Source organism: Microtus oregoni, unplaced genomic scaffold, assembly GCF_018167655.1.
Source record: "Microtus oregoni isolate MIOR12 unplaced genomic scaffold, Mior012 000009F_ref0000495, whole genome shotgun sequence".
NCBI classification, from domain to species: Eukaryota; Metazoa; Chordata; class Mammalia; order Rodentia; family Cricetidae; genus Microtus; species Microtus oregoni.
This window is the reverse complement of record NW_024543068.1, coordinates 12660832-12678149: the sequence shown is the minus strand read 5'-3', so window position 1 is coordinate 12678149 and position 17318 is coordinate 12660832. Positions and strand designations below refer to the sequence as shown.

The window sequence follows — 17318 nt, the reverse complement described above, 5'->3', positions numbered from 1 at the left end:
CACAGCCAGGTGGACTTTCCAGGGACCTCCCTCACACCACCCCTCATCACTATGGTAGACCATAGGGAGCCAGTTCTGGACACTTGAACAACCCTGTGCAATATAATTCTGTCCCTTCTCCAAAACCTTCCATGGGCAGGTGACAGCCACTTCCAGGGCCCTCACCGACTCAGCCCCCTCTCACCTTGCCTCCTACTCTATGAGTTCCTATTCTTCAAGAGGATCCCACCCCCAGGAAGATCCATGGCTTCCCTGAAGCCCTCTGAGTAGGACAGTCCCTCCAAAGAGCGTTAGTGCCCAGGCACAGCTCCTGTCTTTTCTAGGTAGGCTTTGTGACCTTTGGAGGATCAGACCTGGACCACAGCAAGATCAGAGTTGCTGGAGAGTGTTCATGTGATTGAAGAAGCAAGAGAGAGAAGCTCCATTCACGGCCTTGCCCTGGAGTTTGCTTCTGGGCAACCACATCTACCAAAGGTGGGGGCAAAGAGCCTCCAAGAACTTCTGTAGCTACCTGGGGGACTCTGTGTCGCCAGGACATTACTGGAGGGAATCACTTTCTCTTCCTCTGGGCTTTCTGGAATGCCCTGTCCAGGCAATGGTGGTGTCGGTCTCCCGGTGGCATCCCCTGGAGAGGACAGAGGGGAGGAAGTAGGGTCCTTGGGCTGGCAGTGGCCCGTCTGTGTTCTCTGATGTTCAGAATCCTAAGAACCAAAAGTGGCACCTAGGGCTCCCACCATCTTTTGGCATATCTGGTCTCCTCCCCTTGTAGTAAAACCAGGGACTGTAGAAATGACTTCTTGTCTAAGGCCTGCTAGCTTGCTGGAGGAAGAACTGCTGCCCCCATGCCCAGTTTAACATTCTGCTTTCACTTGTAATGCATCTTGCAGCTCACAAAATGGTGTTGCAAGCACAAGCACCCAGTTGCCATGGGAGACAGCAGGTGTCGTGTCCACATCATAGCAGGGAAAACTCAACATCCTTGACTCTGAGCCCAGCTCTGGGGAGAGGTCAGCTCAGGGTCAGGAGGTAAGATGAGGCCACTGGAGGAGAGGGTTCTGGAGCCCCATCAAGCTGCTCCTTCAGCTAGCACCTCCTCTTTGACCTGATTGTCTTATGTGTTGAGTGTTGTCATGAGATTAAGAAAAGAGTTCAGTAGGTAGGAAAACATTTGCAAAGCATCATGGGATCACTTGCTAACTGGACAGTCCCTTAGGGACTCAGTGTTCCCAGAAAGGGTGCTGGCATGCCGTATCACATGCTACCTCTGATTGGAACCCACGGGCCAGTTTCAGGTACTCATTCCATAACTAAAACTAGGTTTCTTCTTCTGGAAGCTTCTAGGAGGAGGAACTCACCTGGTACCCAGGCAGGTAGGTGGGGAACACTGGTTGTGATCTGCACAGAAATGAAGGTTATTTGGGGGGGCTCATCTGTTACTCCTAGGACACGTTTCTTTCTCCTCTTACCCCACCTCCTTCCTGTCCAGCTCTCTCTGGTAGTGTGTTTTTACTGCTGGCATGTATTCTCTAGGTGTTTTCTATCCTTAACTGACCAGGTCCGCTTCCTTCTAAGTTGTAGCAGTTAAATGTGTGCCCACTACCAGCTCAGTGTTGGATGCACAGCAGAATATTAGCACTTGCCGGGCGATGGTGGCGCACGCCTTTAATCCCAGCACTCGGGAGGCAGAGGCAGGCGGATCTCTGTGAGTTCGAGACCAGCCTGGTCTACAAGAGCTAGTTCCAGGACAGGCTCCAAAGCTACAGAGAAACCCTGTCTCGAAAAAAAAAAAAAAAAGAATATTAGCACTTATCAAAGCTGCAATGTTCATGTCATAGATAATGTAACAGAAATTAATTAGACCATCCAGGGCCACAAGGCCAGTGTGGCAAAGCCCGGAGTCACAGCCATACTCGGTGTCCCTCACCACAGTTATGGACAGAGACAGCTGGGGACAGGGAAGCAAAGACCAGAAGAGGACAGAAAGGCACTGGGGCATTGCCGGGACTACGAGGACATGGAGGGAAAGTTTTGGCCTGAGAGGACAGCACGTGGTTGTTTTGTTTTTAGACAGGGTTTCTCTGTGTAGCCTGGATGTCTTGGAATTCCACCTATAGCCCAGGCTGGCCTCTGCCTCCCAAGTGCTGGGGTTAAAAGTGTGCACCACTCTGTCTGGCTTCAGCACATGGTTTTTAAGCAGGAAATCAAGGCTGCTGGAGAAGCGGTACATGGAGACAGGTTAGCTCATCACCATCGGGAGATGAGCAGGAACCAGCAGACTGGTCAAGGCCTGGAGGAGGATGAAGCAGATTCATTCCTCTGGAGGAGATGCTCAGAGATGCTAAGTCCTGGCTGCACAAGGGGACCTGGGCCCAGGGAAGGAGGGCAGATGCCCTCTCCTCAGTGAAATGGCTGGAGATGTTCACAGCCATGCTTCTGCTTTCCCACAAGCTCCTCACAGAGGGTATGTGTGTTAAACAAGCTCAGAAAACATGCCAGATTCAGGACCAGCTCTAGGCTTCATGCACAGCCACCAAGGTAGAATGGCAGCCAGGACTAAGTACACAGACACATGGGCCCTTGACTCCACTTTGTGATTTCTCCAAGTAAAATCCGGCATATGCTCCATCCTTTTTTCCTGCTCTCCTGAGACTATGCCTGCGGGCTATGTCATTCTCCATCTCACCCTAATCAGGCTCCCTGGCAGGAAGCCTCACTCACCTGAATAGCCTGGGAGTCACCTGGGGAAGGAAGATGACATCATGAGCTCCAGGAGGGGAGGCAGTGACCTTTGGCTCTTCGCTCCCAGCCTGGCTGCCTCACAGTCTACACTCCCCCTGCATTCCCAGCAAGATGAGCATCACACAGAGTGCAACTCTTTTTAGTCGCCTCAGCCAGTCAGCTCCTTTTGGGGACCCACCACCCCAGAAATCCAAGGTTCTAACAGAGCATACAGGTAGCCCAGTTCACCTGTCAGTTGGAGAAAGGAAGTCCCCTGCATTCCATCCAAGTCTTCAGGGACAGAAGTTCCCATCAGCCAGCCTCATTAGGCCTATAACAGATCTCTCTCCTGTGGCCCTGATCAAATGGGTTACTCTCCATCCTCCCTGCTCAGGCCATGGACTAAGGGAGGACTTCCAGGAAGGAAATGCATTGCCTCTGACTGGGCTAGTGCCCGCATCTGTGGCCACTGAGTTCTGTCCTCACTTCTCTGTCCCAGATTCTTGGAGTAATTCTGGCAATCTCCTAGTTTACTTGGTCCTAACAGCTTCCCAGCCTCCTGGACTGGGTGACTTGGGCTTGATCCGGCTGTTTTCCAGAGCACCAGCTGGAGAACTCAAACATAAGCTCTTCCTGGACCACACGTCTTGAGCCCCAGGAAACGGTGCTGCAGTTACCGTCCTAAATCTAAGACCTGGGCAGGGAACTATACGGAAAAGGAGGGTCCTTTGGTATCTCCCTCAGCTCAGATACCTTTGTCAGGGAGGGTTTCAGCCTCAATCCAGGTGTCGGTGACTGCCCGGAGTGGTTGCCTCTCGGCTGCCCCAGGCAGAGGTCCACTGACCCTCTGGATCTGTTCTCTGAAGGGGCTAGCCAGTTCCTCCTCCTCTGCTTTCCTCATGGACAGGCGGATGTCTGAGCTTGAGTAGGTGTAACCATGGCCGGCAGGGCAGATCTCCCTGAAGGCCTCTAAAAAAATGACAGAGGATGAACCGAGCCATGCCACTTCCCAGGGCCTTGTTCCCCACCTTCCTTCCCTCTAGGGGACGAGACGATTGTGGCTGTAAGTGGAGTCCCGGTCTGGAACATGGAAGGGTAGACTGAGCCTTCTGGCTTGAAGTTAGGGGCGGGGGAGGGGAGGTCTACCCAGGCTGGGGAAGTGGCCATTGGCTTTGAGCAAGTATCCTGGTGGCCAGAGCTGGGGTGAGGATGGGGTTACCTGTGCCAGGCAAGGGGCACTTTTCACACTTGCTGCCCCAGGCTTTGCCCACGCGACTGCAGCAGCAGATCTGCTTGGTGATCCGGTGTATCAAAGGCAGGGTACAGGTGCCAGCTCCCAGCGAGCGGTAGCATAGTCCCTGTTGCATGGAGACAGCCTTGTCCGCTGCAACAGACAGAGCATGTGGGACTGGGCAGGGAGCCGGTGGGAGGAGGAAGCACAGAAGGCAGCGGGCAGAGGTGGGGTCAGTCATCAGCACCGAGACTAGCCCGGCTCATGTCCCACTCTGGAAGTTCGGATGCTCACGGGAGCTTTGGGAGGAATGGCTGTGGTGGAATGTCCCCACATCTCTTCATAGTGTCCACCTGATGAGGCCCTGCCACCCACATGTGAGGGCAGGACCTGGGAATACAGGTGCTGCCTTCACCTGCTGCTCCATGTACTCTTTAAGATGAGCAGAGAGCAGTGTGCCCTGAGGGCCACAGAAAACCTCTCTGGGAAGATGAGATGAGGTGAGAACCGGAGGATTGTCAGAGAGCTGAGAGGACAGGGATCTTGTCTGGGTCATCCTTGTCACTCAGGGCCATCCACGTGTCTGGGGTATATGTTGAATCGATCATGGATGGCTCACTTAACTAAACTGAATCCAGGTGTGCAGCTCAGTGGTGGAGCCCTTGCTGAGCACGGCTAAGCCCTACACACGTACACATAAACACAAGACAAAAATAATTCAGAAAACACTGAAACCATACATCCTTTGGAGCTAGAAGCAAGTGAATATTAAAAAATAGTCTCTTATTCTCTCAGAAGGAAAATGTATGACCAACAGGTTGGAAAGAGGCTTAAATCTCTAGAGGCCAGACCAGACTGTCAGAGGACAGAGGGGTGACAAGAGCAACAGCCACAGTTGAGAATTAAAGATTCTGAGGAGCCCTGGTCAGTTCGAATATCTGCTACCCGCTGGGCTACACAAAGCCCTGGGCTGCAGCTTCTTTATGTGTGGAGTAATGATGCCAAGGGCTGCGGGCACTCGGGCTGATCTGGTATGTTTGCCAATGCCTCAGAGTTGTGGCCCACCCCCCTGGGCCACTTCCTGATCGTAAGACTGAAGTTCATATCCCTGGTCACAGTGATTGGGACAGGGAGAGGCACTTGAGAAAGTAAGCCCCCTACTGCTCAGCTTGGCGACTTTTCTTGGATTATTAGAAAACGGGTAACCGTGTTCAGACTGAGAGCCTAGGATATGTGGAGGCTAATGTGGGATGTCTCTCTGTAGGCTGCGAATACAACTTTTTCCATTTTGGATTTTCGAAACAGGGTTTCTCTGTGTAGCTTTGGATCCTGTCCTGGTACTAGTTCTGTAGACCAGGCTGGCCTTGACCTCACAGAGATCTGCCTGTATCTGCTTCCCGAGTGCTGGGATTAAAGGCATGCGCCACCACCACCTGTCCTGCGAATATGTCTTATTACCATTGGTTAGTAAAGAAGCTGACTTGGTCAATACCCAGGTAGAATAGAGCCAGGCAGGAAATTCAAACAGAGATACAGGGAGAAAAAAGGACAGAGTCGGGGAGATGCCAGCAGTTGCCTGAGAAGCAAGATGTTAGGTAACAAGCCATGAGACTCGTGATGAAATACAGAATAATAGAAATGGGTTAATTTAAGTTGTAAGAGCTAGATAATAATAAGCCTAAGCTAATAGGCCAAGCAGTATGTAATTACTATTAAGCTCAGAGTGGTTATCCGGGAACTGGTGGGTGAGAGAAATCTCTAGTTACAGAGGACACCTTTGAAGGAGCTGGGAAACTAATCCAGGAAACAGCAAGGCAAAACTCCTGGTCATTGTGGGGAGTTGAATCCAACCAACAAGGTCACATTTGCTCCCTCTCACTTCCTAGTTGTGCTCATCCATTAAAGCGGTGGGAGTTGGGTTTCTGTGACTCCTGACTGAAGAAGCCTTCTTCACAGGGTCACAGAGATGAAACACAGCAAAGCAGACAGGCACACCCTGGCAAAGGTCAGGTACCACATGCATATCCATCAGCTCCTGAGTCCTACATCCTCAGGGGCAATCTCTGCCTTCAGTGGTCTCTTCCCTTGGGTTACTGTGGGGACACGCTCTATCCCTTTGCATCCCAAGGTGGGATATAAGGAAGTCAGCTCAGCTTCCAGAGATGGCTTTATGCCCTAGTCAGGTGGCAGGAAGTCACCAGCTTGCCTTCTCCAATGGAGGTGGGGGAGCATAGTGAATCCTTGGAGGAAACTGGAGGGAGGAGCCTTGGGGAGGGAGAGAAAATAAAGACAGTGGTCCCCTGCTTCTTCAAATTGTTGTATTGGGGTGTCTTCCTGGCATTCAGACATGTTGGGTGTTAAGCACCTGATAAAGCTTTGTTTTGTTTTGTTTGTTGTTGGTGTTGTTTTGAGACAGGGTTTTGCTATGGGACCTTGGCTAGCCTGGATATCACTTCATGGACCAGGTTGGCCCCCTGCCTCCAGAATTCTGGGGTTAAGGCGTGCACCACCACGCCCAGCTTGATAAAACTTTAAGGGACCTGGAAAAGGAAAGACTATAAGGTCCTTGGGGCCTTGATTAGCTATTATGGCACCACAAGCTGACTGACCAGTTCTCCCATCCTGGTTCTCTTCCTCTCTGGACTCTCACCGTCTCCTGTCCCTAGAGATGTCAGGTCCAGCCATCCTTTCTACAGGCCACTACCTCTGGGTGGCAGCAGAGTTTTGTTCCTCCCATGGCCTTCCCAGACCCCATAGCGGGCACTTTGCTGCCAGCCAGAGAGCTCTGTGAGCTAGAGGTGGCCTTTAGGGGCGGCTTTTATTGTGCTCTGCTCAGGTCTTCCTTCCCAAGAAAAGCCCCCTATGAGCTCTGGGCACGAGGCCACGAGGTCTTGGGAAATTCGCCACTCTGGGTCTGGACTGTTTCCCCGGAGGGTGTCTCTCGCCCTCAGCCCCACCATCACTCACATACACAGCGGCTCCTCGAGGGATCCAACATGAGGCCAGGCCTGCAGGTGCACAGGTAGCTGCCCCTGGTGTTCACGCACTCCGAGTCCTTGCACAGCCCCAAGGTCAGGCACTCATTGATATCTGCAGGGGTGGAGGAATGTCGGAATGCCCATTCAGCCGAAGCCAGGGGGCTGGGAGGGAGCTGCCATCCCATAGCCAGGGTGGCATCTCTCTGTGTGCCTTGGTCTTCTCACTCGCCACACATGGGTCCTAATAGTAACCACCCGACCACGCTGGTAGAATAATTCAGTGGGAAAACTGCAAGATGCTTTACTAACTGGCACATAGTAGCCACCTTAGTGTGAAAGCTAACATTTGTGGAGTGACTACTGTATGCTTCAGACTCTTTTGATCTTTGAATATGACACCCCATTTAACCTTATAGACCGTTCTGCCTGGTTCTTATGTCCTCGTTTTACAGGTGAAGAAAAGCTCCAGGACTAACTTGCCCAGAGTGACTCAACTCTTGGTGACTCCGGCAAGTGGCACGGGGATTGAGGAAACAGGTAGACAATATTGTCTGGACTGGAGGGTGCCTCATGGGCAATCAAGTCCCTTCTAGTTAGCTCTCTTCAAGAGCTCCTGAGCAGTTCTGCAGCATAGGTCTGCAGGAAGCTGGAAGCAGGAGGCTGTGGGGACAGTGCTGAGGGGCTGGTGAAGAAGGGGCAGGGGTCAGCAGGAGGGTAGGAAAGCATTTGTCTGGTAACCCCTGCCCCAAACAGGCTACATGAACGCCGAGTCCATCAGAGGCTCTTATTCACCCTCAGGTAAGAAAGGGCAATAGCTTAGTCCTGGTGTCTAAACTTCTGTTGCTGTAAAATGGGAACTCAAAGCCTCATAGTCTGAGCTCCAAATTGGGGGCATCTTGGTGATGGTTCCTCTGCTGGTGACCATAATTGCCACTTGATGCTGAATGGGAAACACCTGTGAAGAGCTTCTGGAGCAGGGTGTAATTTAGGCAGCTCAGTGCCGTCAGAACTACCTGCTCATCCTCAGGCCTTGTGGAGATTGGCACAGATGAGGCCGCAAAAGATGGCCGCCAAGAGGACATCCTTGGTAGGATGCCTCACGGCAGCAGAGGCACTGAGCGATGCCCCTGAGAGCTGGGAAGGAAGCCGGCCCATATCCCTCCAGACTGTCACCAGTCACATCTAAACGCAAGCCTGATTTGCCTCCCCTGTGCTTCAGGAGCTTCAGGGCTCCTCCTCCTCCTCCTCCTCTTCCTCCTCCTCCTCCTCCTCCTCCTCCTCCTCCTCCTCCTCCTCCTCCAGGGAGCCCTAAAGCATGATGTGGTATCCAAGGCCCTCCCAAAGCCCGTGGTGAGCAGGTCGTTCTCATGAGACATTGTCACCCCCTGTGTGCATATAGGCTGTTTGTCCAGTGTCCCTCAGATGCTTCAGCCAGCCCAAACTATCCCTTGGCTTCTCTTTCTGCTTAGAAGATCTGCAGATGAAAGATTTACTTTCACTGGTCTAGTACTACCTCTTCCAGGAAGGTTTCCTTGGTTCTCCCAGCCTGGATTGGGTTCTACCAGGGGATCCCATGCGATCCATCAAAAACCTGCTCTGGTTGTATTTAACTAGGCGTGATTAACTAGGCATGTTTAACTAGATGTATTTAACTAGGTGTATTTAACCAGGCATCTGCGTTCTCCTGGTCATGGACTAGGTCTTTCCATTGCTGTGTACTTAGCAACTGGCACAGATTGGATGTGGCACCTACTCTGGCCCCATCCTCTTGTTCTCCATTACTTCAGAGACAGAGAGATGGTGCATGGGGGTGAAGAAGTAGGGGCTGGAGCTTGGGAACCTTCCCAGAAGCTCCGTGGAGGACAGGCAGGGAGGGAACTCACTGAAACTCTAAGAATAAAAGGCGAAAATAATTCTCCTTACACCCACTAAGATTCTGGATCCACTGTACCCTGGGTTTTAACGCTGGGTTAGGCAGGGCTAGCCGTCTGCACTTAGGCTGGACCAAGCACCTTTTCTCATCCTTGAGTCAAAAATCCCTTCTGTGGCCTGGCACCCCACAGGTGGACAGCCACTAAGGCTTCTGCAGGTCCCTCTCTCCGGGAGAAAACTTCTGAAAGGAGCCTTAGGGGCATTCGCGACAATATTACCTCCAAGCCAAGCTGTTTGTTTTACCTCAAGCCACACAAACAGTTCTCTGCCCCGTCGCTGGAAGTCCTCTGAAGGGAAGTGGCCCCAATTCCCACTGACCCTGCCAGTCCTAGAGACACTCACCACAGGAGGTCAGTGGTCAATACAGCTCCAAAATCAACAGAGCCTTCACTCAGGGCCTCCCTCTGTCCCAAGGTCTTGTCCCTCTGTGGTCTCTAAAGCAGACCATCCCTGCCTCAGTTGGCCCATAGATACATCAGCGAGGCCATCAAGATGGGGGCAGGATTAGGCTTCATGGTCCACCTACCCATGCCGCCTGTGCCCCCCTACCACCCCAGTCCCTGGCTATAGGCTAAGGCAGCTGAGAAGGAGGCCCAGCCACCTAGCTGTGCTCTGACGGGAGGAGCCTACAGAGGTTTCATGGTGGTGGAAATGTCCCGGAAAACTGAGAGTGTTTGTGTAGAGTTTCTGGGTAGGGGTTAAACAGAAGTGGGCAAGGATGGGTGACCCCAGCACCCTGGATCTCTCAGCACCCTCAAGTAAGACCTGATAGTCTGAGATCCCCAGGACCACAGTCGCTTCCACAGTTCCCTGACCAGTAGAGGCCTCCTAGGCAGTGGCAGGTTCTCATCCTTCCTGGGGTGCATATCGCTCCAGCATTAGCAGGCAGAATCGCACCCCCACCCTTCCGCTTCACCCAGCCCTGGGGTCATCTTACCTTGGCAGTGGCTGAGGTTCAGTCTCTTGTACCCCTGGGGACACTCCAGCTGACCATTTTCTATCACTGGGGAGGCTGAGGAATGAAGATAGACAGGTCTCATGGGAGGGCCTTTGAACTTGTCTACCCAGTGGTCACAGTCTGGATGTCTCAGAGTCTAAGAAGCCTGAGTTCCTCCAAGCATCTCCCTGGACAGGTGTTCCACCTTGCTTGATCCTCCTAGCCCATCTTGATTTTTTTTTAAAGACAATATTGAGTGAAATGTACCAGGCACACAAAGACAAGCCCAGCCTGATCACATTATTGGTGTGGAATCTGAAAAAGGCAAACCTACAGACTCAAAGAGGGAAATGACAGGTATTGGGAGCTGGTGGGGCAGTGGGGAAAAACCATGGAAGCGGTTTGGGAGTTGGGAGTCTAAGGGTGTAAATTTCAAGATAGGTAAGATGATTCAGCAGGTAAAAGTGCTCGATGCCAAGTCTGACAACCTGAGTTCAAGTCCCGGAACCCACAGGTTGGCCCGAGAGAAGCAACGCCCACAGTGGCACTCTGACTTCCACATCTGCATGCCGTGGCAGGAACACATCACACATACACATCATGCATGAGTATGAACACATACAAAACAAACAAATAAAGGAATTAGAGTTATGAATTTCAGAAGGGAGAAATACTATCTAACTAATAACAAGGCATTACATACTTGAGGATCGCTAGGAGATTTTAAGCAGTCTCACCCTTCCCCCAAATAAACACAAAAAACAATTGAGCCTATTAGCACGCATATCAATGCAAAGCGATACACATATTTTGTGTCTGTGCATATGTATGTGTGGCATATGTACTTGTTCATATGGGTGTGATGCAGGGGGGTGTATGTCCGTGTAGGCACATGCCCAGGACGGAAGTCAATGTTGACCTGTCTTCTTTGATTGTTTTCCACCTTGTTTTTTTGAGGCTAACTAATGTACAATGTATTCTCATTTCAAAATATCATATTGTGTACAATATATACATATATATTTCAGTAAGAAAATATTTTTAGAAACTGAAGGGATGCCTTATACCCATAATCCCAGCACCCAGGAGGCTGAAGTTCAAGCTCAAAGCCAGCCTGAGACAGAGCACAAGACTGCATCTCACATAACAAAAATAATTTGTTTTTTTAAATACTAAAAAAAAGGTTTTGTCTGAGTTTATACCACATATATAGCTATAATATTATATGCAGAATACACTCTACCACATTCACATTCTGCAATATAACATATTGTCAAACATGCTTTTTTGGGTTATTAACTTTTTATTTGGAAATTATTATAGATACACAGGAGGTATCTGAATGCAGATTGGCCAACAAGGAAATGATATCAGTATTTTGATGCTAACACACATCCTGCTTTGATTTAACAACATCCCCCTTATGTCACAGAGACAGAAAGCCCCTCTTGATACTAAATAACAAAAGGAAAAACATTGTTTTAAAGTGACAGCCCAGTGAGTGTGGCCACCTCTTGGGTTTGATCCCCAGCACTGATGAGAGAGAGAGGTGGAGGGAGGGAGAACTTGAGCTGATAATTTCTGAGCTAAGAAGAGAGACAAGGAGATGACTCAGTGGCTCAACACTCTTGCCACCCAGCCTGCAACCTGAGTTCAGTCCCGAGGAGCCACATGAAACAGAGAACTGATTCTCTGGTTCCAGGGCATCCAGCGCCCTCTACGGCCTCTCCCATCCACTCGGATGCATATACCAGCACATAGACACACAAAGACGTAACTAAACATAATTTTTAAAAAATAATGCAGTTTTGCTGGGCATGGTGGTTCACATCGTAATTAGGAGGCAGAGGCAGGCAGATCTCTGTGAGTTCAAGGCCACTCTAGTCTACATAGCAAGAACCTCTCTTTCTCAAGAAGAAAAGGAAGCAGAATTGACACCTCCATTCAATTGTACAGCCAAGTTTGAGGAGACAGAACTCAGGGCCTTGTACTTACCACTAAAGTCCCAACTCCTCTTGCCCCATTCCTTTGATTTTTTAAAAACAGGGTCTCACTGTGTAGTGCAGATTCAACTCTCTATCCCCACCTGCTTCAGACTCCCAGTGCTAGGAATCCTAGTGAGCTACCATGCATGCCTGGCCGGAAAATGTTTTTCTGAGTGCATAGCTTTTATTTATTAGCCACTTCTCATGGTACTTAGGGCGAGGTTTGTTATCAATGGGAGCCGAAACAGTTTTGCATCTTACATAGTCTTCTTAGCCAGTTAGCTTTCGCTATTCATGTCGTCATATATGATAGGCCATGACTCTTACCCTGTGCTCTGACTGATAACATGTCATTACACAGAGTATCAGTGCTGTGCTTCTCAGGACTGCATGTGATTGTGTCACTACTAGTTTCTTGGGACCACAGGTTCTTAGCAGGCATTTTCTAGAATCATTCCTCTGCTCTGTCAAGACCGATTTAGGGGGCTGGAGAGATGGCCCAGAGGTTAAAAGCATTGACTGCCCTTCCAGAGGACCTGGGTTCAATTCCCAGCACCCCACATGATGGCTCACAGCTGTCTTTAACTCCAGTTCCAGGGGATCTGACTCCTGCATACAGACATACTTGTAGGCAAGACTGATGAAGTCAACAGAGCAATCGGAACCACAGTAATTGTAACATGACAAACTCAGACACATTAAGTGCCAGTTGCCTGGAAATCGCACCCCAGGACATGTTGCATGCCAAGCAAGACACATGTCAGTGTGACATGTGGACAGATCAAGTGTGGATATACACTAACCAGGAAAGTTTAATGCTTTCTTTACTACTAAAAAAAATATAAGTTGAGGTTCTAATTTTTCAATGACTTGACCCATCTTCTCTGAAGTTTCGCATGAGGCTGAAACTCTGGACTAGGACACCACTCTGACTATGTCTCACAAAGTGAGACAGAAGGATGGGACTGAATCTGGGGACATACATGTCCTCGGCCTGGGGCCTGATGGCATGTGCTGAGGACAGAAGGGAGGGGCAAATGAAAGGACAGGAGAAGTCAGAAGACTGGTGGATTGGATCCCGGCAGCAGACATTGAGAAGGGCAGAAGCTGGGAAAGAATAGCTCAGAGTGGCTGCCAGGGCTGAGGAGTAACGCCAAGTGAGCGTTTGCGTGATGCCTGAGCATCGAGGACACTGGGCCATGCCGTCCTCTCTTCTATCTCAACAGTCAGGAAGGGGGGTTTTACCCCCACTTTTCAGAGCAGGAAAGCACAGCTTAGGGGGGTAAGGAGACTGGCAAGAGCTGAGTCAGGGTCGAAAGCAGACTTCTGCCACAAAGGCCAGAGGGAGACAGAGACAGAGACACACAAAGAGACAGAGACACACAGAGACACAGAGACACACAGAGAGACAGAGACACACAGACACACAGAGACACACAGAGAGACAGAGACACACAGACACACAGAGAGACAGAGATATAGAAACTCACAGAGACACACAGAGAGACAGAGACACAGAGAGAGACTTAGGCATCACGTCCTTCTGAACGATGGATACGGTATTCCATGACACCTGCAAGTATCATATGGATTCACTACAATGCGAAGTCCTTCCAAATGCTCTAAACAAACAGCTGCTAAGGGTGGCACCGACAATACTGTCATTGTTGCTGTAACTTGTCCTAAGGCTCTCTGCCCCAAACCTCCGCAAAGCCTCACAGACGCAACTTTCCCCAGGACTGACGTCACAGAACTGCACCCATCACACTCCTTATGGAACAGAGCTTTTGTTCAGTGAGTTGGCGATGACCCTTCAGCCACTCACATAGACCCTCGTCCTCTCAAGGACGCTTTAAGCGCCCTCACTCTCTGCAATCGTAGATGAGTTCTTCAGTCTTCTCGGGGCTGCATTTCCCCATCTGTTACACAGGCTTCAAGATCCCCAGCTTGAGCTAGTGCCAATTAGATGAGACAATCAGGTAAGATGACAGTTCAGCAAGTGGCCGGCATTAATGTTCACAAGATGCTGTCTTTCCTGGAGGACAGAGGGACAGAGTCCCTGGTCCCCCGAGAACCAGAGAGGGGGCCTGGGTTCTGAGGTAAATGCATCCCAGACCAGGCAGATGGAAAGACATTCTCGTGGCAAACAGCTGGAGCCCACCACTGCAAGTGGTGCCAGCCCTGCCTGTTCCAGCAAAGGGGCCTTGGGGTTGACATAGCCAGTGCCAAGCCTGATGAGGCAGCTGCCAACTTTCCAGTTAACCCAGATGTCTGTCTTATATGGAAAGTCAAAAATATGGCCTCAATCAAAGTGCCTCTTGAGAGCGGTGTGTTCCCAGACTTTGGCAGGACACTGAAGACACTCTGGGCTAGGACCTTGTACTAACTCCCAAGGGGTCAGGAAGGCAGGGTTGGAGCTAAATCCCAGAGGTCACAGGGGGACGTGCTGTATCAGTCACTCAGAAGGAGGCAAAGGGAGGGGCTCACAGTGGGCCTAAGCTGACTCCTGGAGCCATCTCCCTGAGGAATAGGGCTCTGAAATTCCTGGGGAAGAAAAGGGAATTGTCTGTGCTGTTGGAATTGTGACTTCAAGGCAGTCCTTTTGTATGTTAGAAATAGCATGGGGGCTGGAGAGATGGCTCAGTGGTTAAGAGCACTGGCTGCTCTTCCAGAAGTACTGAGTTCAATTCCCAGCAACCACATGGTGGCTCTCTACCATCTATAATGAGATCTGGTGCCCCTTTCTGGCCTGCTGGCATACGTGCATACAGAACACTGTATACATAATAAAAAAATCAATCTTAAAGAAAAAGAAATAGTAGCATTCTACAGTGACTTATCTTCCACAGTCTGGCATGGAGCCTTGAAAGACCGATATGACCTGGGGGAAGTCATGGAGTCATGTGGGTCCTAGGCTTCCCTTTCTGTTCCTGCCATCATGACTTGACTCTGCTGGGGAAGAAAAAATTTCCCCTCAGAGACAGAGTCCCATTTTATCAGAGGAGAAATAAAAGTAAAGCCGTGAAGGATGAGAATGTTCTCGAATCCAGGAGCTCTGCTTTTCTGGCCAAGCATTGCCCCAAACTCCTTCAGCAGCTTCTTTTGTTCTCTGGTGCTTGCGCAGTAGCTTGCTTGTTGTGCCACTTAAAGGGACAGCCCTGCCAGCCGTGGGGGCAAGGTGTGGCGCTAGATGTCTTGGCAAACTGTCAGAACGAAGAAGGTTCCTTAATGCTCTGCCCCTTCCCCAAGCAGGGCGCTGCTGCAGTCTCATGTGTTGGAAATGTTTACGTTGCCCTGGTCTTTGTTATTTCTTGCTCAGTATGCTGGAATGTTTGCCATCCCAGGGTCTGTACCCTGCTGCCCAGCTTGCTGAGCTGTGCCAAACACTGGGGAGGGTGGGAGAAGGTTGGGGCACCACCTGAGGGATGGAGGGAAAGAGCTGCGCTTTAAGTGTGCATATGGAGGTTCAGCCTGAGCTTTGCACCGCCACATACGTGTAGTGTAACTGCTCCAGAGATCTTCTCCCATCTCCACTGGGGCTGAAGTCCAGGCTCTGACTGGTCAAAGATGGCCAGCTCCGCTAGGATCAGGGTCCTTGGTCAACCAGTGGGCTAAACTCATAAGACTGGCATACAGCCCAGACCTTGAGTGGGGCAGAAAGGCAGGCAAACAGCCCCCGAAGCACAAACATTGGCCTTCTCACTCATTCCCACCTTCCAAGTGAGAATGTCTTTCAGAACTGGTATTCCGGTCACTATGCACTCTAGCCCCTACTAAGAGGAGCAGGCCAAGGATTTCTTACTGATGACAGCAATCCCTACAGCCTGCCTCTCTGCATCCTGCTTAAATCTCATGACCAGTAGATAAGATATTGAAGAGAAGAGGCAGGCTGAGCCGGGTGGTGGTGGCACACGGCTTTAATCCCAGCACTCAGTAGGCAGAGGCAAGCGGATCTCTGTGAGTTCGAGGCCAGTCTGGTCTACAGGAACTAGTTCCAGGACAGGGTCCAAAACTACAGAGAAACCCTGTCTCGAAAAACAAAACAAAACAACAACAAAAGACCCTAGTATAGAACCTATGGGAATCCTCTCACGTAACTTTAAGTCACTTCTAGATTGATTGTAATATTTTATGCAATGTAAATTATGTGCAAATTAGCACTGTGTAGGTTTTAGGGACTATGACAAGAAAAAGTCTTGTGTGTTCAGTAGAGACTATACAGCAAATGAGGTGTGAGGTGAACGGAGCTCACGTGACTGCTGTAGACACAGGATTACAGAGTGGGGGAGGCTACGAAAGCACATGATCACATAGCAAGCGCTTCATTTCTTGTGGGCTCGGACCCTGCGAGAGTTAAATTCAAGTTTTACTTCTCGGAACTTGGATGGTCCTTTAAATATTTTTTAAATTCATTACATTTTTATTTATTTTTGCATATGGGCATGTGTATACACGTGAGTGTGTGAGCATCACACTGGCCGTGTGGAGGTCACAGGACAATGTGTGAAGTCGGCTCTTCCACCGTGTGGGCTCCACCGTGAAGGATTGAAAACAAGTTGTCAGGCTTAGTGGCAGGTGCCTTTGCCTGCTCAGCCATCTCACCGCCCTGTCTTTCAGATATTTTTGACGACCTGAAATTGGTTGAGTCTGCAGTTACAGAATTGCAGCTATGGGGCACCATCTATAACATATACCATGTAGTCCCTCTCATGTAATAACCAAAGCAACCCTGTAAGGTGACATTATTACCCTTCAGTGCCAGACTTCACCAGGAAGGGGACCAAGGTAGAGAGAGACGAGCAAGCAGGGCAGGGACTGGCTCCTGACATGTGTTGAATGCTGAAGTCTGAGCTGAATACCACCCTTCGCGGTTTCCCAGAAACACACCGTACTGGGAAACCATCTGCACTCACGTTTAGTGTGGAAGATGTAGTCACCGTGGCATTGTTGAGTGAAGCTGGGGACATCCCTGCTCCTCCCACCTTTGGGCTGTGCTCCAGGCCCCCCACAAAACCATCTCACAGAGCTGACTGCTGACAGGTAAGAAGAACACATGCCAGGCCCAGGAATGAGGCCTGGGGGTGGGGGTGGGGAGACAGGTTGAGTAGGCAGAAGCCATACTTAGGTACAGGCACCTGATCACCCCTCCAGACGATAGAATAAGACCTCTAGGAGAGGTGTCAGTGACTTTTTGCTGACTGAATCCTCAGTGTCTGGCACGTTAGAGATATCTAGCTAAGCCTGGCATGGTGGCACACATCTTTAATCCCAGTTCTGGGGAAGCAGAGGCAGGTGAATCTCTGGGTTTGAGGCCAGCCTGGTCTACAGAGTGAGTTCCAGGACAGCCAGGGCTACACAGAGAAACCCTGTCTTGAACAAACAAACAGGCATCCAGCCCATATCTGCTGAATGAACAAAGGAATGAGTATGTGTTGCGTTTTAATCAATCATCCAAAAGGGGACAAGGAACTGGGGCTCTCACACCCTAAGGTCAAGGGCATTTTCAGGCAGGCAGGCACTCAATTTTGGTTCAGGAG

At 50.3% G+C, this 17318-nt stretch overlaps 1 protein-coding gene across 1 annotated transcript in view; it reads right to left on the bottom strand.

The window, feature by feature from the left end:
* Window positions 1-17318, bottom strand: part of Ltbp2 (latent transforming growth factor beta binding protein 2) — a 78660-nt gene that overhangs the window by 23350 nt on the left and 37992 nt on the right. The window contains exons 10-16 of the mRNA XM_041658643.1: window positions 9797-9871; window positions 6917-7039; window positions 3938-4102; window positions 3472-3687; window positions 2719-2738; window positions 1356-1395; window positions 512-625 (exon numbers count right to left, since the gene is read on the bottom strand). Coding sequence (XP_041514577.1) covers window positions 512-625; window positions 1356-1395; window positions 2719-2738; window positions 3472-3687; window positions 3938-4102; window positions 6917-7039; window positions 9797-9871 — 753 coding nt within the window. The remainder of the gene's footprint in view (window positions 1-511; window positions 626-1355; window positions 1396-2718; window positions 2739-3471; window positions 3688-3937; window positions 4103-6916; window positions 7040-9796; window positions 9872-17318) is intronic.